This window comes from Haliotis cracherodii, unplaced genomic scaffold (genome assembly GCF_022045235.1).
Source record: "Haliotis cracherodii isolate W230 unplaced genomic scaffold, xgHalCrac1.p SCAF_2, whole genome shotgun sequence".
In the NCBI taxonomy this organism is placed as follows: Eukaryota; Metazoa; Mollusca; class Gastropoda; order Lepetellida; family Haliotidae; genus Haliotis; species Haliotis cracherodii.
The window spans coordinates 16,464,755-16,489,378 of NW_027266275.1; the positions used below are offsets into that span (position 1 = coordinate 16,464,755).

General features: G+C 40.9%; 2 protein-coding genes across 2 annotated transcripts; both read right to left on the reverse strand.

The window, feature by feature from the left end:
• Positions 1-1,259: 1,259 nt before the first annotated feature.
• LOC139469882 (methylthioribose kinase-like) lies at positions 1,260-13,367 on the reverse strand. Its single transcript, XM_071252203.1, has 8 exons — positions 12,934-13,367; positions 8,886-9,008; positions 8,464-8,578; positions 8,110-8,281; positions 7,438-7,675; positions 6,435-6,597; positions 5,980-6,088; positions 1,260-5,631 (listed from the first exon to the last, which is right to left on the reverse strand). The coding sequence occupies exons 1-8, from the start codon at positions 13,024-13,026 to the stop codon at positions 5,484-5,486; spliced, it is 1,161 nt and encodes a 386-aa protein (XP_071108304.1). The 5' UTR covers positions 13,027-13,367; the 3' UTR covers positions 1,260-5,483.
• Positions 13,368-15,885: 2,518 nt separating this feature from the next.
• On the reverse strand, positions 15,886-23,525 carry LOC139468759 (methylthioribose kinase-like). Its single transcript, XM_071250890.1, has 8 exons — positions 23,126-23,525; positions 21,577-21,708; positions 20,672-20,801; positions 18,919-19,090; positions 18,306-18,543; positions 17,463-17,625; positions 16,585-16,693; positions 15,886-16,152 (listed from the first exon to the last, which is right to left on the reverse strand). Exons 1-8 carry the CDS (start codon positions 23,216-23,218, stop codon positions 16,005-16,007), a joined length of 1,185 nt encoding a protein of 394 aa, XP_071106991.1. The 5' UTR covers positions 23,219-23,525; the 3' UTR covers positions 15,886-16,004.
• Between the last annotated feature and the right edge of the window lie 1,099 nt (positions 23,526-24,624).

A 24,624-nucleotide genomic window follows, 5' to 3' on the forward strand; every position in this document is an offset into this window, starting at 1 on the left:
AATTTGTAAGTGGGTATTGAACCTCATGAGTGAAATATTCTTAGTTGACTTATCAATGCTATGATTTATGTACACAGTGAAGGCTAATGATGTCTGATTTAAGAGAAGCCATATGCTATTATGATGTTTTCTTTGTTATTGGAACAAGTAAATTGCACAATTTTGCAAACAGTGAATTTGTTACGATAAGGCTTATCAAATCAACAAGCTCTTAGGACTTTCCATGCTGTTTTGATGAAATTAATGTTCAACTATACATGTAATCATGGCAAAGGTTGGTTTGAATACCAATACACAAAATTATTGAAATTATATTAATTTTACGTGAAGAGCATAGGGCACTAGAACAGTGATTGTATGACAGGGTGTGGTACAGGGTATATTCTTATACAGTGCCTAGATGTATGCTAGATGTGGTATATTATGATATAGTTCCCAGAAAGTATGCTTGGCATACTCCTCTACAGGATTCTATGTTAAGTCATGAAACAAAGATGCCTGCTTGTGTTATCACCACTCCATCCCCTTTGATTCATAGAGAATCATAATGAATCATCACTAGAAAGTACCCATGTCACATGGTTTGATCTCCATCGTGTATGGACATTGCTACATGTAACCGTGTACACTCCCCACCCATCGCCAGTCTTTATTGATCTACGCAGTAGTGAAACCAGGTATAGAATGATGTTGTAGGTAACTTAGGGTACATTTGCTAGCAATTTGTGGAAGAGTGTGGTGTGTATAGGCGGATCCAGGGGGGTTCCAGGGGATCCGGACATCATCCCTTTTGAAATCCAAATGTAGTATGTGGTAGACAATACCCCATCCACTGAGAGAGGATTTTGATATTGTGGACCCCTCCCTTTTACAAAATGCTGGATCCACCCTTGGACTTTGTCATCGTTAGAGTTTGTGGTGTGTACAGGAATGTTTATCTCATATATTCCTGCAGCTTTGTTGCTCATGTGTTTATACTTACACGTTTACGCAAAGAATTCATATTGTTTAAGGATGTTTGTGTCAGGTTACATCTATCTTATAGCCCTCCTGGGAGCTAATTGAGCCAAGGTGAAGAAGTGACATCATATCAAACAATGTTATACAATGTCGAAGCTGGTTTGTCAGCGGACTTATAAGGGTTAATACAAGACAGCTACTGACCAATTGGACGCCTGGTTTAACAAAGGCAATGATAATTTTCTTATCCCACATTAAGAAGACATGTAAAACATTGTTGCAAGTAGGATCATATGAATATGAATTAATGCATTTCTTGTAAGAAAAACAACATACACCAAATTATTTGAATACTTTTTATGAAAATGTCACGCATAACACAAAATTGATTGTACTTTACTACATCATCATATTATGCCTTGATTTAATGTTCTTCAAATATACATACACGTCATGATTCATTGTCGTGATGCCATCCAGATTTCTTATTATTATGTGTAGTGGTCTCATGGTCACGTCTAGGTAGTTTGAATCCTCAAACGTTATGAAATCCAACAACACTGTAAATCCTGAAGATGCATACGGAAGTGCTGATTGTTTAATGTGGCATCATTATGCCTCATAATGTACACCTAACACCACAATAATTTTTATGAGATTTTCTTCAAGGTTTCAAAACAACAACAAGACACCAAGCAATTTAGTTTTTAGATTTGTTTTAACAAACTGTTTGAATCTTCTGTGTACAGTAGCTGTCTATGGAGGTGATTCACACAAACCAGCAATGTTAGGACTGACTTGTATCGGGTATAGTTTAACAAGTATAGAAAGAAGGGAACACAATTGGCTATTGTCACAGTTATTGTCTTGGGAACAATGAATGTTAAGGAGGATGTTAGGCCACCTGGGATAAAGATCCTATTACTAATGTATTATGGACGAAGGTGATGTGTTTATATATTGGTAGTGACAGAAGGAAAGTTGAAACACTGGCATGACCGCCATGTGCCAGAGATGACCGCAGGTTGTTTTCGGTGTTGTGAAACACCTTACACTAACGTGTGTGTTTATTGATCTGAAGGATCTGTACTGAAAACACAAGTAAAGTATTTCCATCGAATATCAATTGGTTCCCTTGTTTCCATCAGTATTATTTCCTGATATACCAATTGTCCTTGATGATACAAATTATGGATATGACAATATGAAATGGGAATGGATCTTTTCTCATTTTCAGACATAAGTATCATAGTTTCACAAAAATGTTGTGCTTCTATATGATTTCATTAAATATTTGCTACACATGAATATGCATTTCCTAGTGTTAGGAATTTCATATGATCTTTTTTCTCTCGTTCCTGGACATTTGGGGTTTGTTGGTAGTTAGCTCAAGCAACAGTTGTGGCCTTTCATATTGTACATAGTGGGAAGAAGACCATGGAGTTGGAACATAGGGCATGAGTCACTGCCATCATCCTCAGTTATCAAGGGTATTATGTTTCCATTCTATTATATTAAGTACCCAGGACCCATTCACCACCACAAGTCCATTTCAGAGGTGACGTCACCGTATCTCCATGGTTTTACCTTGACTTACAAAAGTGGTGGTCCAGGGGACCCCCAATTATTAATTTTAGCAAAATGAGGGTCATGTAGGCAATGAAATGGTGTTGTGTACTGTACGTTTTGATAATTAGTTTAGAGCCTGGAATGAATCAATGATCGTGTGATTGTTGACTGTGGTCATGATTGATTGATGAAATAACAGACACCAATAAATGCTCTTGATGCGCTGTAGGTACAATTAATATTATTGTGAGTCCTAAAGGATGCAGTATATTTTTTTCTGCATCTTCTCTACATTTGAGCAAACTGGACATACATTTGTCTGCTACATAAAACCCCCTCTCTCTTACCACGAACTTAGCTCATGAACTTGAAATCAACAACTAGTCAAAATGCCTCTTCCCAACTCATTGAAAATGTGGCGTTTGATAAAAGAATCGAAAGACAGCAAAAATGAACTTTCTGTTCAAAATGATGTTTTCCTGAGTACTAAGACAGGGAGGGAAGTCCTTATGCAAGCTGTATTTGAGACAGCACGCAACAGTCAAGTTGAGTACTGGTATTAGTGATTTGCTTCTTGTATTAATCATGGAAGTACTGATAGGTATTGGGTGTCTATTTTTAGTGCCATTTCAATCAAATACCAACTCGAAACAGATATGGTGGCAGTTGGGTCCAAGGTATTTATCATAACAACATAGAGGTATGTTATGATCTCATATGGAAAACTACATTGTTTAGGCAACATTGTTTTAATATATTTGTTGCTCTTGTATAATGGGAGACTTATTTAGTGGTACTCCATGTAATACTGTTTGTAAGGCAACTATGTAAATGGTTATTTAAGGTTCATAGGAATGAATGCTTTTTTTATGTTGTGTGATACATCACTCATTTAATCTGTGATTGTTTTTATTCCAATGCAGTCATAATAATCATATTCATGATAATCTGTATATGTGATTGTTCTGTTGATGCCATTGTAGACATTTCTAGGCCATGATGACTGTGCAGTTTGATAGTGTGTGGCAGAATTATAGCAGATAATTGACTTGCTAATACCTTGGAAAGTGGTTTATATTACAAAAATATGACAAATAAAATAAAATAAATTTCAAGTACATTGTGTGGTTTTAATTGTAACATGATCCTAAAAACTAACACACATTCCGAGTTGTCTGTTGAACTCGGACATCCCTTTTCCATGCCAGGAACAGGTGACCAAGGGTAGGAATCCCAGATTCACCCTGATTATGATTCTTAAAGTTTGTCAGCTCCATTGCTGTACTCATGGGCTTTGTTTTCCGTGACACTTGCTTAACATAACCTAATTAGCTATGTCAAAAGCTATGTGGAACAGTTGTGTTTGTTATGTTGATGTGGAAGCTTCTTTCGTCCTGATTGAAATATGAAGACAGTTTCCAAATACATGGTCTACTGGTTCAGTGCTTAGTCCAGTAAGTCTGCACTGTGAATGGACTGGAGAGAACTAGATTAATGGGTCAAGGCATCATAGACTACGAGAGTAGAATCTTGGATTCACCTGTTTGTCTGTTTAACGAGTGTCTTAAACTAAAACAATAAACATGTTTGAAAACTTGAACTGGCCTTTACTGTTAATATGATGATGAAGTGTCATGGATGAAATAACTTAGATTAATATTTCTGTGTATTACAATGTAACATGTTCCAGCATATTATATCTCCATTCTTACATCATATACCCAAGACCCATTCACCATTGTTTCTACTTTGATCAACTAGATCACTAGCTTTCCACACGTCTTTTCCACATGAATGTGGGTTACTTTGATGGCTATTTTATGCAATGAGTTATCTGAATCATACTCAATTCAAAGCTGTGGTACAAATGGGTCCGTGGTATATCATAACAGAAAGTCAGATGGACTCTCACACAAATAAGTTGATAGTCATGTGCATCTCATTCGTCCTCATGTTTTGGCTTCTAACTACATGGTCTGGACTGACAATATCTGAAGCATACTAGGCCTAATGGAAACAGAAACTGATATGAACTGATTACAGTGCTACTTGTATTCATCTTCCCAAGGCAAGGGAGTTACCTAACTATAAAATTCAACTTTCCACCCATGCTGAAGTAGGCTGGAACTCCATACCTCTCTACTGTTTATCACAGCTGCAATTTATTTATTGTTGTACCTATCAATAGATATTCGTTTCTATATCAACAGTCTGCAACACAACAAACTGAGATTTAGTATTGTGTTGCTCATATGGAATACTGGCACTCAGTCACGGACCAGAGTTTTAGCATAGTGTTGTTTATATGGAATACTGGCATTCAGTCACGGACCAGAGATTACGCTTAGTTGCTCAAATGAAATACTGGCATTCAATCACGGACCAGAGTTTTAGGATAGTGTTGTTTATATGGAACACTGGCTTTCAGTCACGGACCAGAGATTTAGGATAGTGTTGTTTATATGGAACACTGGCATTCAGTCACGGACCAGAGTTTTAGGATAGTGTTGTTTATATGGAACACTGGCTTTCAGTCACGGACCAGAGATTTAGGATAGTGTTGTTTATATGGAACACTGGCTTTCAGTCACGGACCAGAGATTTAGGATAGTGTTGTTTATATGGAACACTGGCTTTCAGTCACGGACCAGAGTTTTAGGATAGTGTTGTTTATATGGAACACTGGCATTCAGTCACGGACCAGAGATTTAGGATAGTGTTGTTTATATGGAACACTGGCTTTCAGTCACGGACCAGAGTTTTAGGATAGTGTTGTTTATATGGAACACTGGCTTTCAGTCACGGACCAGAGATTTAGCTTAGAGTTGCTCCCATGTCATACTGGCGTTCAGTCACAGACCAGAAATTTAGCATAGTGTTGCTCAAATGGCTTAACTAAGAGTTGCGAACATGTCATTCTGGTGTTTAGTCACAGACCAGTGTGATACAGAGATTCAGGCCAGCATTAGGGCTATGAGCATAAGGGTCCCAATACTGTGTATCCTGTCATACGCCTTCAGCAGTCTCACCCCTGCACCCAGGGCATCGATCTCAGCATCTTGGGTGTGGTCAAACTCACCCACGTGGGAGGGGCCTACCAACCTGTAGTAACAATTGATCAGGGTTAAACAGGCATGCACCATACGGTTGTGTTGTAATCGTTTGGTCATATGAAAAAAAATAATATATGTTCACATCTTGGGAGTGAAATGCTAAATCGTAATACATGTAGTGTAGTTTACTAGATCATATTAATTTCCACAAATGTACAGACAGAATTATATATCCCATAAGAATACAAATTAATACTTGACATTTAGTAAGTATGGCAATGTTGGCATTGCTACTGTTACATAGCAACATATTCAATAAATCTTAATGATTAATTTGAAGTTTGAATTGTATCCTACAACAGACAGTATTACAACTGGATTATTCAGTTACACATACCTTCTAATTATCTCGCAACCAGCAAACCCAGCCATCTCAGATATAAACTTAGCTTGGTAGATTTCAACATCTTCTGTAACGCTTGTCATGTGTTTAAAATATTCGTCAACTGTTGGGAATAATAAACGAAAGTTCAATTTACTGACATAATAGTCCAGAAACACATACTCATTATATCCCGAAATGGCAATGCTTAAACTTACATTCAAATGATACATGCCAGATATAATCTTACAGTGAAATTGTTTGTATTGAAATTGATGTTGCTTTTTTCCAAAGTCAGACCATCTGATCCTTATCAGAATTAATGTAACATTAAGACTTTTCTACCAAAACAACAAACCCACTTCAGTAGCCGCGATCCGCGATGGGGTCCTACAGTCAAGACATGACGTTACATCATGACTGTAGGACCCCATTGCGGCTCATGGTTCATTTCAGGGGCTGGGGCCCACCTGTTTTGTTGCACATCTCGACGACCCTGTAAGCGAAGACCCTGCGGTTGTCGTTGTCCTCGGGGCAGAGGATGTGGCAGTAGTACGTGAAGATGTAGTTGGCCACGAGGAGGCCAAGGTCGAGGGAACACGGTCCCACGTAGCTGCACCCAGCGTTAGTAATCTGTCGCAAATCATGGCAACAATAAGCAACATATTCATGGTAAATCACGCATAGTCTCGACTTGGAGGTCATGCATGCAACGAACAATATGAGCACAAATACACAGTCTAGGTCCATAGATCAGTTCCATTACAATTAATCAGTTTGATCAGAGACTGGTTCTATCATAAACTATACCATCATAGAGTTCCCGCGGTTTCCCGGCGGCCCAAAACACGAACTATACGTTTACACGGACACAACATCTCTTCATATATTTATGGCTATACACCAACATTGCGACCATTCAACTTCGTAATCCTACGATGAAAAATATACGTCAGTTATTCATCCAAGTCGTGTACATTCTGATTAGGAGTGAATGTGTTTATAATTTCACTTGCGTGTCATTTCAGAATAACATATGAACATTTAGTTAGGTGTAAACTGTCAGATGGAAGCGGCCATCTTTGCAATAATAGTCGTTCCCTAACGTTTATTCCATTTTTTCTTTCTTAAATCTTACTTCTAGATAACTGTAACTGCAGGGTCAACACACCCATTTGTCCATAGCATGTTACTGCAACTCCAATCTCATTAAAATCAAATCTTAGTTCTCGCTACCCGCTTTTTTAACTAAGATTTGATTTTAATGAGATTGCAGCATTTCATCTAACCATAAAAAAATGTCAATCACTCTACAGTTTACAAAATACTATACATTTATTTGTCGCTATATAAACGACCAGTTAATATCCTGAGTAAAAGCAGAGCAGCTATACAAACTTATTCAAACCAGGGAACAGGACCGGAAGTAACATCTATTGACCGGAAGTAACAGGAGGACGCTTCTTCTCTCACCTTGGCGTCTTTGTCTTTGACCATGATGGAGCCGGTGTGGAGATCCCCGTGAACCAGAGCCTCCTTCTTCTCCAGGAAGACCCTCTTCATCTCGGCGGCCGCCCGGAGCACCTCCTGGTCCCCGTAAAGCCAATCAAGCCTGGCTTTCACCGCGTCGGAACACTGGTGGCTGGGGTCACCGGGAGTGAAGGGTGACGTGAACAAAAGCTGCTCGCGTATCGTTAACGTCGTCGCATTTCTGTAGCCAAGCGAGAGTGTTCATTGTTCTTTCGTGAAGGAGTTCATCATCACAATAGCTGTGTATGTGCGGTCAACTTGCCATTTTGATTACATCAACTCCAGTAAATTGATATAAAGTCAAACGGATTTGGAATTCAGACCTATTCTCTTACTATTATTGTCTGCAGCTATCATGCCGTGATACTTTGGAATCAGACTTGTACAATAAATATGGAACACTGTGACGTGAGAACCTTTAACCACTCCCGAACATAGACGTACATTGTCTTACACCATATATGGAAATATTGGAGTTTGATTTAAGAGTTTTCAATGTTTGTTTACACCTTAAGTCGCTACTTCATGTGATGTAAGGTAATACCATGAAGAAGAAAAGTATATATATTCTTGTAAATGTGTACATACGAAAGACAAAGATCAACGTCCACTTACTGAAACTCCTTATCCAGCTGCTTGATGGCGTCCGCCCCTATGTTGGCGACGTGGGTGTCTCTGTGTATGACGGCCACGTCTCTCGCCAGTTTGAGGGCGGCGTCTTCGTCGAGATGGCCGCTGATGAGTGAGTTGCGGTAGATGACGTAGTCACGGAGGTCCTCTGTACACACTGGTTATTAGAAACATACACAATTTTACTCTTAAAAACTGTTAAAGCTTTGCAATTAAAAGAATCGAATGACGTAATTTGAGGATTATTTTTCGTTTGGAGCTGGTGCTGCATCACGATTCTTGTACTTGACTAATATAGTTCAATGAAAATATTCACGGAAATACTTCGGCACTACTTACATATTTTGGATTCCGGATCATAGAAGACGGGTTTGACTGCACTTCCAGGTGCCAGGCTGTCGAATTTGGTGAGAGCATTAAATTCCAACTGAGCGTTGTCTCTGTGTGGTTCTTTCTGTTCATAATACAATGCAAAGGTTAAAACATATGCATCACCGAAACAGCAAATGGACGTTATACTAACATGAAACAGGTTATAGGACACTCGACGTAAAGTTCAATATTTTGTAAGTATGTCGTTACGCAATATTGTCTATACTTAATGACTTTTTGAGTATTAGGTTCGTATATTTAATCTTTAGAAAATTATATTCCATTTTGCAGTGTAACGCAATAAGGGCTTTAACTGTTTGATTAAATTATTCGTCATATAACATGACTGACTGTGTTTCAAATATAATCAATACTGTTTCTTGTCCTACCGCATCCATTGGTGTAGCACCATGTACGACGATACTGCTGCTGTCACTGCCGTCAAAGTAGACCCTGAAGACGTTGCTTCTGTCCTCATTTACTATTTTCAGCTTGGAAATGTCACCCGCCCACTGAAAATATGTGGAGATTGATTAACTTGCGACAAGAGTCTCATACTGGCGCTGAAATATTCATTTAAAGTTGTAGGTCGCTATTCTTCTCACGATACAAGTCGTCATATCCGGAGGCAATTTATTTCATTTTCGGTGAATATCCAAGACCTGCACAATCTAAATAAAGCAGAACACGACGAGAGTGTATGTGTGAGACAGATGGGGTTTTACATGATACCTAATGTGGCAGCACGTCAATTCGCTGTGAGGAGCTCCACCCGGCATGTTAGAATCCCGTGGGTTCGAATCCCAGCTTTGCCATGATAATGATTCAGCACCATGTCCCATATAACTGAAGCACTGTTCACAGCCGCTCATGTCACGATCGTCCATTTGAATGTGGGAATCACTCATAGTCTCAATGAAAGCTGGCCGAAAACGTTTGGTGTTTCCCATCCTAAACTGTGCGGCCAAAATGTTCCAAACTGAATATGGTTTAAGCCGCTTTCAGTATTGCAGAACACAGCGCTCACTTTGAACAATGTGAAGACTCGAGCGAGTTCATTGCTTTATGTCACACTAGTGAATTTTTCGGGGCGTGAAATGTTTATAGCTTTACTTAATGTAGGAGAGCCTGGAAAGGGATCCCCAAGTTAGAGACCTATTCCAGCCCCGATTTTCACGGGTCTATCTCTTGTCAAACAAACTACTTTCTCAAATGAAGGTACTACAGCAGTTGTGAACATGTCTGCTGACGATAGTTTCAAGAGTTGCAAAGGCAGCAGGGTAGTCTAGCGGCTAAAGCGTTCATTCGTCACGCTTAACAACCAGGTTTCGTTCCTTGTACGGGGGGCGGTCGGGTAGCCTAGTGGTTTAAGCGTTCGCTCGTGACGCCGAAGACACGGGTTCGATTCCCGACATGGGTACGATGTGTGAAGCCCATTTCTGGTGCCCTCCGCCGTGATATTGCAGGAATATTGCTAAAAGCGGCGTAAAACCATTCTCACTCACTCATATGGATAAAGTGTGTGAATTTCATTCCTGCGTACCCTACTGTGAAGTGTGGGGTTTATCGTCGCGTTGACAGACGCGCTATCCACTAGACCACGGAGGACGTATACAGGTGAAAGAATTCAACATAAAAACTGTGGTAAATGAATCTTTAGTTGTCTGTGATGACACCTGGGGCCTGGTGTTGTTAATGGTTTCCTGGTACATCGCTCCAAAGTCTTGAATTGAGATCATTACTTGGGTGTAAGTCATACAGACCAAACGAAATGAATATCAGAACTGAGGTATATACCGAGCGAGCGGGAAACAAATACATGCATTCCATCACCAATTTTTGTACAGTCATTAAGGTGCACACTGTGGGTGAAGATAAGCGAAAAGACATGTATAGATTACAATACGCGCCTTCGTCAGATACTGTTTTTATTACGAGTATATCCCAAAATGTATCTGTCGAGCGAAACGTATCTAACGTTTTGAAATTGTTTGTTGTAATGACACGTCACGGGGACGAGGGTAGTGATATATTTATTATTGCACATTATCTAAGTTCAACGTTGAAAAAAGACGCTGTTGGTACACCATTCGTAGCTCGCGATTCAACATATAGAGTAATACATATCCAAATGAAGCAAATATGTAATAAATATAGATTATCATACGAGAATGTATGTTATACTGATTTTATGAAACGAGAGTCCGAATTCTTGTACTTCCCAAGCGGGAGCGATGGTAATGGGTGAATATTCCTACACGAGTTTCGTAAAATCAGTATTACGCCATTGGAGCTCCCCTTTAACCAAAATGCACTTATCATGACAGAAATCTTAGAGTACAATTTCGAATGACGTCAATAATCTTCAGTTATGACGTGGTTTCTAGTGTGACGTCATTCCGACCTCACGTCACGAAACGATTCAAATGACGTCAACAATGCGGTCCGGATGACGTCAACAATACACTGGTGCGAGTGAAGTGATATTAGCACTAGTACACATATAAAGATTACTAAACGAGGTCCCGTGTAATATCAATTTTATGAAACGGGTGAATAGGTCTGGTATTTGACGAGTGAAAGCGATTATTCACGATTTTCATGGACTTGGTATTACACGGGAGCGAGTTTAGTATTTTATTTCTTGCTTGTCGTTAATAACTGATTTAGAATTTCACTGCCGTGTGTAGATAGGCAGGCATCTACGCGATCCACAGCATAATTTAGTTTAACTTAACAGAATAACACTTCAAACATGTCAAAACTTGTGCTACGACCGCCTTGTAGAACGGGACCCTGCATCACAATGTTTACAATCTCGTCACAATACCCTATGACGTAATCTGTGTAATCTTGTAGCAAGATCCACAATACCATGTGACGTCATCGAGTGTGCATAAGCTCCTCTCAACGAACTATCATCTCTACGCGCAATGTCGTTGAATAAGACCAGGGATGTTGAGAGTTTTCAATATTTGTTCGTGAAACTTGTTCCCGCAGTACATAAGCACGCACTATGGTATTACACAATGTATTATACAGCTGTATGTTTATTAAACGAGTGATCTCTTCACGGGCAACGATTTTAATGAACTCGGTTATTTTTAACTCTAATAATGTGTAGACGTCATATTTTTCTCCGACACGGTTCACATAGAACACTATATTGTGAAGAATGTTTAATCTTCATTTTTCCATTTGTTGATGGGATATTAACAAGAAAGAAAGCTTCTCAAAGCAATGCATGTCGATTAAAAATGAATGAGACCCACGAAGATCCGGGATAGAATAGGTCTTCAGCAACCCGTGCTCGCCGTAAAAGGGGACAATGCTTGTCGTTAGAGGCGATTAATGGGATCGGGTGGTCTGGCTCGCTGATTTGGTTGTCATCGTATCCCAATTGCGTGGATCGATGCTCATGATATCAATCACTGTTCCAGACTCGATTATTTACAAACCGCCGTCATATAGCTGGGGTATTGCAGAGTGCGGCGTTAAGTTTAACCAATAAACATACACACTAACAAAGGATGAAGAAAAGACCACATTCGTTATCTTCATCCACATTTTGTTCTGAATAACAAATAATCAATTTGTTGAGGCCTTAAGAAACAGTTGACGAGACTGACCACAATAGATACTGGCTTCAACGACTTTATACCAGCTCATATATCACCGATATCACCCGGTATGTGGGCGTGTTCAATGGCGGCTAGTTGATCGTGCCATGTGCAGCTGCCGGACCACGCTACAACACACACTTGGGTACACAATCACTCTCATACATCAGGTTTTCCAACAGCTGTCTCTCGAATACCACCAAACATTCACTGATTCGCGTTACTGACAACAAACACTCTCATCAAATAATATGTTAACAACCAACAAACGATGTCATGCTGGAGCTCATAAAACGAGAATGATTAAATTCCGAGTTAATTCAATTTTCTGAAACATGGTCATAATATGCAGCATAAATTGATACCCCTCATGGTTTTGAACAGTGATGCGGTGAATTTGTAGACACCGCCAACTCGTAGACGCAATTAACAGTGAATTAAATTCGTAGACAAACCGGTATTTCGCATCAGTGAACTTCTACACGACCAATCCAAGAGGAAAGACTAGAAGTGAAGCGGAACCACACATATTAAATAACAGTCACACATGATCAAACGGATTGTACAACCGAGATCGATAAAACCAGCTGTGAACAGATCGAATGAATTCCACTTTCCGTTGTTTTTTTCGACTGTTAATGTGCCTTCAATGCACTGCTGGCTCAAGCCAGCTGCCAACCATTTATTTCCTGTAATATACATATAAATTACAAGGATGTCTAAAACAGGTGTATACCGTAGAATCAAATGAATATATTTCGGGTGTTTAGCCCAACACAGAAGTGGTTAACAGGATGTTCCACAAACTCGATCATACCTGTAATTGTTCCAAATGTGAATATTTCGTGACAACTTTCAGCACATTGTCTTGTATCTGGGATGAATCACCCGACGTATTGGAATGAGCCATTCTGTACAGCGAAGACGTCCTACTGAACTAGCAAATCAAACACGGTTTGCATTTAAATCCGTAAATCGTGAGCCACACATCCAATTTAAATGTCCGCATGAGGCAATCCCTTAGGGCGATATCATTGTCGAGTACGTCCTGTTGTTTGTCGTCATATATTCGTGTGCCAGTGTTTGTGACAGATTTAAGACTCCATTTACAGCAGGTTCGTTGTTGTTTTATGGGAGGTATTAAAATGGGTAAACAAAGCGGAGTGACCCAGTTTGGGGGCGCAGATTGGATAAGGGAGGTAACTCGCCAAATAGTCTAGTTTACAATGACCATCACATGTGCGATGTGCGTAGCGCGTTCGATCCGTATACGACACATGAAGTAACATTAATATTTTTTTAGCCATGATTTTGTATATGATGTATTTATTGTGATATCAGCTATCTAGTTTAGAAATCACAAGGTCATCTTGTCTTTGTAAAAATCGGTACAAAATTCCGCGTGTGAAGCCTCGACTATATATGCAGCAAGGGAGCAGAGCAAAAGTTCAATGTCACATGGATGGATGGATGGATTAAAAGGCCTGCGCGTTTTCCACCCAACAAAACTCATTTTTGTCACAATAAGAGCTTGAAATATCATGAAAATGAATGGCATCGCCCATCGTTGTAAGCACGTTGATCTGCATTTGAACTCAAAGATCTACCCAGAGAGTCTATCTTTGTATGGTCTACCTGCTCTACCAAAAGACGTACATAGACACGCCCGTGCCCTACCGGACTAACAACTGTATATGAATAATATATAGGGGGTTGTCGTCTTTATTATTTAGGGAAGGTGTGGGCAGGGCGTTAAAATGTTGTTTTTATTATTGAACATTTGAACTTCTTTCCAAGTGTTCAGAGGGCTCAAAGACAAGTATAAACAAACGGGTCCACTCGCGATACTGTTTCAGACACCTTACTTTTAACTGAGGCCTGGGTCCAAGCCACTTCGCCACTTGGATATTATGTGAGCGCGCACGCATGCAAGCACAAACACACAGACCCATAGACACACTGGATCCGCCTCGGGAGTGTATGGGCACTTTATAGATCAAGGCTATCTTTTGTATGACGTTGCCCTGCATGTCAACTATACATTGATCTTGACCAGTGGGATCAGATTATCAGGCTCGTATCGTATCATCGTATCCCAATTGCGTAGATCGATGCTCATAATATCAATCACTGAATTGTCTGGTCCAGACTCGATTATTTACAGACCGCCGTTATATAGCTGGAATATTCCTGAGTGCGGCGTTAAACAACAACAACAACAACAACAACAGCAACAGCAACAACAACAACAAAGTGATCTTAAAAAAGGGTACCACCGCACTGCCCTGATATCAGAATTGGGTCAGATTATTTAATTTGCTCGGTTTACGGATATTATTTTCAAAACCATATACGATAGGTGAACGAACTAAAACAACAAGATAACTGTATTTTTAAATGAAAAAAATAAGGTCCACAGAGTGAAACAAAAACAACACACAAAAAATGCTGCTTAGTGCACCGTGGCATGGAAAGTAAAAGAGTAGCTTGACATTGCATCGTGATCTATGGGTCGTTTTGTTACTGAAACAGTCGCGGTGGTAACACGGACATCGAAAATATATGCAAACACATGAACACGCTCGCACACACACACACACACACACACACACACACACACACACACACAGAGGTACACAGACAAACCCACAGTGACAGACGCACACATACACACACAGAGGCACACACACACACACAGAGGTACACAGACAAACACACACAAACACGCACACACACACACACAAACACAGAGGCACACACACACAGACACACACACACACCACACTTTTCAAAATCCTTGATCCGCCTTGGGGATGTATGGGCACTTAATAGTTCAAGCCTATCTATGCCCAAAATGAATGAATGAGTTTGGTTAACACATCATTTAAGAGTATATGTTAAATTGGTTTGTCAGCTTACTGTAGGAAGAAAGCCAGAAGTGATTCAAGTTTTAGACGTTTACCAATTTGGTGAAACGAGAACAAATATAATCAGGGAGAAACAGGGATGTAATGTTTCTGTCACGACTAAGGGACGCAACTCTGCACATCAAATTGCGGCGCTTTATGCGACTGGACAACCCGTGCAACTCCTTCGCCAAGATGGACATGTCTAAACACTTGAATTAATTCCACATGAACTAACAACAGTAACAGATCTAGAGAAACATGAAGCACGTGTTAAAACGTTTGTTCTTTATACAATATAGTGACAGAAAATACCGAATACTACATATATAGTCCCTGTCAGCTTGTATATGACATCTCATCTTCCCGAGGCAAGAGAGTTAACTGACTTTAAAAGTCCAGTTTCCACCCTTGCCGAACTAGGCTGGAATTAGTGGGCTCGATCGTAGCGCCACCAGTGGCTATTACCAATTATGTCCCTTCTATGCCTCTCCTAAGGACCAATCAGATTCCACTTCTTGTATCACTTGCGTTTGCTTCACACAAAATGGTGGCGCCCGGTCAGGACGATCTGATCGATAATCAATATCTATATTGTGATAAAACGGGTCTTACATCGCGAAATGCATCAAATCACGTGATCACCTTGATTAAAAACATGAGAAGATTTGGAAAATATCTGCTGCCAACGAGTTGGTGGTGCACATGCTTTGCAAATCCTGCAATCGACCGAAATCTGCACGACAGTTTACGAACCGGATTTCAATTTCGGTGCGCGATTTTGATTGGACTATGCATAGACTCGTTAGTCCAGCCAAAATGTAACTCCATAATACCAGCCTAGTTCGGCAAGGGTGGAAACTGGACTTTTATAGTCAGTTAACTCTCTTGCCTCGGGAAGATGACGACATCCCTGAGATGATTGTCCTTGCATCGTTGAAGGGCATACATTCTGTATGTTACATGCATGTAGGAAGGAGATTCAGGCCAGCATGAGAGCTATAACCATGAGGGTGCCGATGCTGTGTATCCTGTCGTGGGCCTTCAGCAGTCTCACCCCCGCACCCAGGGCGTCAACCTCTGCCTGGGGGGTAGCGTCGAACTCCGCCACGTGAGCTGCGCCTATCAACCTGGGAAGAATAACATAGTTCTATAATTTGTACAGAAGCCAATACGAGAGTTACCGTTAATGACTTGATCTTAGCAACCCATGGTTGGCGTGAGGCGACTAACGGGATCGGGTGATCAGGCTAGTTGACTTGGTTGATGCATGTCATCGTAGATTTGGGCTCATGCTTGCAATCACTGGATTGTCTGGTTCCGACTCGATTGTAGTGAGTGTGTGTGGTTGGGTTTAACGCCGCTTTTAACAGTATTCCAGTTATATCACGGCGTGTCAGCTTAATTTGGAAGGAAAACACGAAGTGATGCAGGTCTCAGACATCTACCACTTCGGTGGAACCCACGAGAACCACCACCCCGACTCGATTATAACAGACCACCTTCATATAGTGGGAATATTGTTGAGTGTGGCGTTAAACAACAAACAATCGAAGACATACCTTCTGACGATCTCGCAGCCAGCAAATCCCGCCAACTCCGACATGAAGTCGGCCTGGTAGGTCTCCTTGTCTCCGGTAACGCTCGTCATGTGCTTGAAATATTCAGCAACTGTATGAACATGGCAACGATATCCGTAAAGCGAGGATGTTACTAGTACTTTAGTATACCATTAAAACAAGCTACTGCATAATGTCTCAGCAATTAAGTGAATTACATCTTTGAAGAGGTCTGATGACCATGTCTAGTCTAGGTGGTCAGTCATACGTGCCCTGTTGCCCGTTTCCAGGGCTAGCATTACCTGCTGTGTTGATTACTCAGAACATTACAGGTACAGTAAACTACGGTTATAACGAATTTAAAGGGACTCCTAATTTTAGTTCGTAATAACCGTAGTTCGTTATAAGCATATATACTGGAAGTGGCCGGGACTAAAAAATAAGTTCGTTATATCAATCAGTTCGTTATAAGCGTGAACGTAGTTTACTGCAATACACAAGAAGGTTTTAAGTTGCCTTTATTAAAAATCTGTCAAATGACCTTAAACTAGCACCCCTTTAAACTGTCATCATCTAAGGCAAGTAAGTACATGGGATGTTTCGTTTTTCAGCTATATCAGAGTGATCCACAAAGTTGGAGCATTGAACAGACAGGGCTGAGTTATATAATGTGTTAGTATTGTAAGGAGCCTTTATGGTAAGATGCACACTGGTGAGGGGGTGAATGCATGTTATTTAACACCGCAGCCGCAACACGGCGCCCCGTTATGATCAAGTTTGGATCAGACACGTCAGTGACGGAACCATGCTGTGACTGATCCAGCGAAGGACAATGACACACAATAAGTTTTTCCTTGGGTTCCTATTGTTGAAAACATCACCTGTCTTGTTGCAGATCTCAACCACCCTGTAAGCAAACACCCTGCGGTTGTCGTTGTCGTCAGGCTGCAGTAGGTGACAGTAGTAGTTGAAGATATAGTTGGCCACGAGGACGCCAACGTCAAAGGCGCAGGGCCCCACGTAGCTGAACTCACTGTCAAACACCTAATAAAGCCAGGTATGTTATATATCAGTATACATCTATATTCTCATGAAAATATCAATTGCGCTTGGATTGACGAGGACTTAATAATCGAATAATCGAATTAATACTCGAATCAGCACCAGACAAGTTCAGTATTTCAGCAGTGCAAGTTGGGTATTATGAGCGACGAGCCACGGCGACCGGGTAGGTTAACACGCGACCGGGTAGGTTAACACGCGATCAACCAAGTCTACGTTGCTGGTGACCAAATGAAACCCATGGGGAATATAATATGAATTACATGAAACGGAAAGTATAGAAAAAAGCTGAAACCTGGCGAGGGCACGGTTCGATTCACAACATGAGTACAATATGTCAAGCCCATTTTGGGTGTTCCCCGACCCGTGGAAATACGGTAGAGAACAGGTCTTCAGCAACCGATGCTTGCCGCAGAGACCCGGGTTAGAATTGGTCTTCAGCAACCCATGCTTGTTGTTAGAAGCGACTAACGGGATCGGGTGGTCAGGCTCGCTGACTTGGTTGATGCATGTCATCGTATCACATCTGCGTGGATCGAAGCTCATGATATCGATCACTGGTTTGTGTGATTTTAATATTTTCAGACAACCGTCGTATGTAGCTGGAATATTGCTGAGTGCGGCATTAAACAAAAAACAAACAAACACTTAGACTGCCTCACCTTGGCGTCTTTGTCTTTGACCATGATGGAGCCGGTGTGGAGATCCCCGTGAACCAGAGCCTCCTTCTTCTCCAGGAAGACCCTCTTCATCTCGGCGGCCGCCCGGAGCACCTCCTGGTCCCCGTACACCCAGTCCAGCCTGGCCTTCAAGGACGGGGAGCATCTGTTGGTAGGGTCATCTGGCGAGAAGGGCCCCGTAAATATATACCTCTCGGTCAGGTCCATCATTTCAGGGTTCCTGAAACAATTCATGCTAATTCTTATTCTTTGTAAGGAATACACAGCCAGATCAAACCTATCAATGTTGCCCGTTGTTACATGTATAGGGATAGTGAGCGAAAAATGTTCGTGTGGGTGAGTGAATGAGTGAGTGAGTGGGTGGGTGGAGTGAGTAAGTGAGTGAGTGAGTGAGTGAGTGAGTGAGTGAGTGGGCGAGTGAGTTGGTGAGTGAGTGAGTGAGTGAGTGAGTGAGCGATCACTTAAAGCACTATCCTTACGCCCCTAACCCTAGCAAATCATCGTTCGACCAAAAGAGAATCATTCAGTTACTCCATTCAAGTATCGTGCCATATACACATATATAGCAAGTGTCGTCAGATAGGGCAAAACCTACTGAAACTCCTTATCCAGCTGTTTGATGGCGTCCTCCCCTATGTTGGCGACGTGGGTGTCTCTGTGTATGACGGCCACGTCTCTCGCCAGTTTGAGGGCGGCGTCGTCGTCGAGATGGCCGCTGATGAGGGAGCTGCGGTAGATGACGTAGTCACGGAGGTCCTCCATACACACTGGCACGGTAAATAAATGGTATGAAATAATAAAATGTTATGAAGATTTTAACGTCAAGGGACAGTGTCAGTCGTATCCCTGAATTACGACACGACGTTGATTGCAAAGACGTAACAACAAATACATACAACATACACCCCCGTTAACTCATCTATATAAATGTGTATAGGTATGTACATAATAATATCCTGGCCTTAACATCTGCCTTACGTTTTCATCCACGAGCTACCTAATATCGCCTTCGACTATAAGCTTGGAAGTTTTCGTCCAATTCTATTTAGACAACCAGTCTTGACCATGTTTCAGTCGAACCTTCGGTAATGGTCAGTTATATATATTCAAATTCAGTTGAATACAAGTATTCAAGAGTGTTCAAACAGCAATCTCATTAAATTCACATCTTAGTTCCCGCTACCGCTAAACAAAGATCTGAGGACATCCAATTATGGGTCACGTCAGACCTACCTTGCGCGAACTTTGACCGACCAATGGAATGACGAATCAGAAGGCAGCTTTCTCGTGCTTTACGGCGCTAATTTCAAATTGGCGACTACGCTTCGAAACATAATTTGACAAATTCCCGATTACAAATTTGAAACCTGAACAAACAAAAACATTCTGGAATGGCTAATAGATGGTCTAGATTGTAAGGATTCGTCGTTAAACCCGTAACTATCGTTCAGAATACCCCATGTTAAAGTTTTCGAGGTTGCATGATTAGAAATCACATTCTGGCCGTCTCTTTCATAATCTGGTAAGTGACGCTCTGATTGGTCGGGTCAAAGGTGGTTCTGACGTGACCCCTAATGGGATGTAGTCAGATCTTTGTTTAGCGGTAGCGAGAACTAAAGGTCTGATTTTAATGAGATTCAAACAGTGTTTTAAAACTAAATCAAATAAACATGACGAAACACCATATAAATTCTGAGCTATTTATAAATTTTCATTTTGTGCTAAAATGACTGTACAACATTCTCCTGTACAACACCATCGTCCCGAGGCAAGGGAGTCAACTCACTATAAAAGTCCAGTTTCCACCCTTGCCGAACTTGGTTGGAATTTCTTGGCTCGATCGTAGCGTCACCAGTGGCTATTACGAGTTAAGTCCCTTCTATGCCTCTCCTATTGACCAATCAGATTCCACCTCTCATATCACTTGTATTTGCTTCGAACAAAATTGCGGCGCCCAGTCAAGATCTTTAGTGTGATAAAAAGAGTCTTATATCGCGAAGTGCATCAATCACGTGAGCACCTTGATTAAAAACATGAAAAGAACAGGTAAATATCTGTTGACGTCAAGTTGGCGTGCACATGTTTTGCAAATCCAACAATCGTCCGAAATCTGCACGACAGTTTACGAACCGGATGTCGATTTCGTTACGCGATTTTGATTGGACTCTGCATAGACCCGTTAGTCCAGCCAAAATAGAACTCCATAATACCAGCCTAGTTCAGCAAGTGCGGAAACTGGAACTTTAAAGTCAGTGAACTCTCTTGCCTCAGGAAGAAGGTACAGCACAACCAGAAACCATCAGATGCACAGGAGTCGGCAGGATTCTGTTTACTTGGTGTCTACTTACTGACTCTCAAGGAACTGTCGTAGAAAATTGGTTTAGGGACACTCCCTGGGGCAATACTGTGAAACTTGAACTGAGCGTTGTATTCAAGCTCCCCTCTTTCTTCATGGAGCGGGAAATCTTTCCCCAAACACTGCAAAAGTTAAAAACGGTTTTAAAAACAATAACACTTTCAACAACGTCATTTCTAATATACATTTTGGAGAAAAGGATAAATAACCTAAACACTACAAGATGAAATAGCAGTTGCATTCAATTTCAATTCAATTTGTTTTATTCAATACGTATAGGCCACAGGCCTTTGTGAACAGAATATAATAACAAGCGCCCCGCTCTAATAAGCGCCAACGGCGATATTTGCTACTATATTGGCTAGTGAACAATCCCAATTAGCACTCCTTCCGATTGATCAATGTTCACAAGACTTATTTATTCGCGTACAATACGCACTCGTGTGCTATATGCGCCCTTAATTATGGGCAATTAAATTCTAGAAAAATACATGTCGTACTTAAACATATCAGGCTGTCAGCATAAACCACGAAATTTATCTTTCAATTCTGTTTTTTTTCACCAAACTTTTTTCCAACAAAGAGGCCCCTATTTCTAATTTTGAGAGCTTATTACGTCGAATACGGTACATGCAGTCTGTGAAACATTGGATTGCCTTTTTTTTCAACATGAGCATTATAAATGTATTTAGCTAACTTAAGTACAGTGTTAGGATCTTGTGATGATAAAAGGATTTGAATTTTTGATAGTTTGGATGGAGATAGAACTTGGTTTAAATATAAGTTTGTCTGAAGAGTGCATAGATGGTGAACAAATGGAAGATACACACACCATGACAATGTCATGCAGCATGCTTGCTGACCTCAGATAGAACCGGAAGTTGCGTGTTAACTCACTTTGATATAGGGAGGTGCGTGTTTCAATACAACACTGTTGTTTGGATCCTCACTCGGGTAAACTCGGAACACCTCGTTCAGGTTTCCGTCACCGATCTCCTCTACTTTCACACTGGATGTATCCTTTGCCCACTGCAATGCAGACCTGATCATAGTATTTTATTGCAAAAACATATTAACATAGTAACACAACTTAACTATCACGTGTTTCGTTCAATACAACGGATTCATATAATGAACCGTCCTCAAACATGTAGTGTATTGTGTCTCCATTCTAGTTTGATAAATGCCTTGAACAGAGTCACTAAAATGTCATTGTATGGAGCCCTACTCGAATGGCACGACACTATAAATAGCCATCCAATGAACTATTAATCCCATTCATGAGCACGGGAATGGAGGTAATAACGTCACTTCAGAAGCGAAAATATTGTGGTGCATGGGGCCAGAGTATATAACATAACCGAATGGATATATAATTCCCTGGATAATCGAAGATGATCAAAGCTGAAAAATCAAATGGTGAGAGGGAATTTAAAAACTCTCATGGAGGGTTAACCGTTACATAATTAGTGCAAAACGGCCACTGCCTGTACACTGGGGGCACTGGGGTAGCATGTTGGTAAAAGCGTTCGCTCGTCACGCCGAAGGTCCGGGTTCGATTCCCCTCATGGGTACAATGCGTGAAAGCGGTGAAACCCATTTCTGGTTTGCCACGTCGTGATATTGCTGGTATGGTGCTAAAACGTCGTAAAGCCATGCTCACTCACTCACTCACTCAACCACCCACTCGTTATAAGTGAGATGTCGCTTTGTATAGATCCCATGTTAGGGGATGACTATCACGACGTGTGTGTGCGATATGTGAGAGCGATGCAGTGACCCGCCGTATCATGTCTTATCACAACACATGACTGGCAAAAATGACACCTGGCCTAGTAAATAATACAGACGCAATCTGACTGCCGTTTAATACAGATACAATCTGACTGCCGTTTAATACAGACGCAATCTGACTGCCGTTTAATACAGATACAATCTGACTGCCGTTTCCGAAAGAAAGAAAACGAAGACCGGAAACGATTTTGAAAGATAATTGGGATAACGAAGTTTTCGTTTATGATCCAAAATCCTTGTTTACTTTAATGAAATAGTGTACACAGTTTGGGTGATAGTGAGTGAGTATGGTTTTACGCCGCTTTTAGCAATATTCCTGCAATATCCAGCGGGGAACACCAGAAATTGGCTTCAGACATTGTACCCATGTCTGAAATCGAACCCGGGTCTTCGGCGTGACGCGCGAACGCTTTAACCACTAGACTACACGACCGACCCAGTTTGGGTGGTAATTGAACAAGGCAGATGCAGTTGATAAAAGAAATTAAGATGTGTAGCCAATTGTAGAAGCTAACGTTACTGGCAGATATTTCTAACGAGTCACTTGAAGCGAAAGGTGACATTTAGATATAAATGATAAGAACGAATGAATGGTTAGGGTAACCACAGGTGACATGTTCATCTGAAAGGGTTAACAGTCGTGTTGACCTACTTGCAGATCAGCCAAATGAGAATGTTTCTTCAGGGCTTGTAATACCTTCCCATGGATGTCAGTATCCGACACATCTACTTCGTTGTCTGCCATTGCCACAACACAGTACAATACACTATATTATTTCTCACTGTTCTCTCCTTCACGAACAGGTCAGAGGATAAATGTCAAACAGGGTCACAGCATGTTGCTGTGACTGCAGGCCGAGGATACGTCGAAACACGGAACTGAAAAGTAACAGCTAAATACTAGCGTATGGTAATCGAATACAGAGGTCCGCCGTAAGGTTTGCTTTCACAATATTTAGTCAGTCATGTACACACGATGAGAGAGGGCCATGACCCGACACAGATAACTGCCTACTAGACATGTGGTAATATCTGGCTGCGCATGACAACAGTGGAACCCATCACAGATATGAAGGCGGGTCGCGGAAATATAGAGTTATGCCCCTTGGATAAATCTGCTCAATTTCTATTGACCGACCGTCAGTTAATAATTATAACTCTGAAAAATAGTTTTATGAATGATATTTTTATGCTAAGCTTCACATTTCACTATTCACTACACATCATTGTTTGTTTCAGGTGACACATACCGTTCTTATGGCACCCCCTTTCTATTTGATACATTCATTTGTATATTGTACACACAATGTATAATTAATTACCCCACGTGTAAACACACGCAACGTATGATTACCCCATGTGTAAACATACACACACTGTATAATTACTCCATGTGTAAACATACACACACTGTATAAATACCCCACGTGGTAAACACACACACGCTATACATAATTACCCCACGTGTAAACATACACATACACAATGTATAATTACTTCATGTGTAAACATACCCACACTGTATAATAACCCCACTTGGTAAACACATATAAATATATAATTACCCCACGTGTAAACATACACACAATGTTCCAATTGCCCCGCTAGTAAACATACACACAATGTTTGATTACCCCACGTGTAAACATACACACAATGTATAATTACCCCACGTGTAAAGACACAATGTATAATTACCCCACGTGTAAACACACACACACAATATAGTATTACCCTCACGTGTAAACATACACAGAATATATAATAACCCCACGTGTAAACATACGTACAGTATATAATTACCTCATGTGTGACCGCACAATAAATACAGAACTTATTGTCTGATATAAATTCAATTGAGATTTTAAATTGTCATCGTGCCACTGACAATTGACATTGGCAGTTCGATCAATCGTTACATCAATATTAATGCTGGTCGTGTAAGCATTGTACGCTAATTATGTGTGTGTGTGGCAGTTCGATCAATTGTTACATCAATGCTGGTCGTGTAAGCATTGTACGCTCACTCTGTGTGTGTGTGGCAGTTCGATCAATTGTTACATCAATGCTGGTCGTGTAAACATTGTACGCTCAATCTGTGTGTGTGTGGCAGTTCGATCAATTGTTACATCAATGCTGGTCGTGTAAGCA

Coding starts and splice junctions, on each gene's coding strand:
- LOC139469882 (XM_071252203.1), bottom strand. CDS start 13,026: ATGGCTCATTCCAATACGTCGGGTGATTCATCCCAGATACAAGACAAT. Junction 7,676..8,109: donor CAGCTGGATAAGGAGTTTCA/GTAAGTGGACGT, acceptor GCTTGGCTACAG/AAATGCGACGACGTTAACGA. Junction 6,089..6,434: donor CGAGATGTGCAACAAAACAG/GTGGGCCCCAGC, acceptor TATTCCCAACAG/TTGACGAATATTTTAAACAC.
- LOC139468759 (XM_071250890.1), bottom strand. CDS start 23,218: ATGGCAGACAACGAAGTAGATGTGTCGGATACTGACATCCATGGGAAG. Junction 20,802..21,576: donor ACGCACCTCCCTATATCAAA/GTGAGTTAACAC, acceptor TAACTTTTGCAG/TGTTTGGGGAAAGATTTCCC. Junction 16,694..17,462: donor TGAGATCTGCAACAAGACAG/GTGATGTTTTCA, acceptor ATGTTCATACAG/TTGCTGAATATTTCAAGCAC.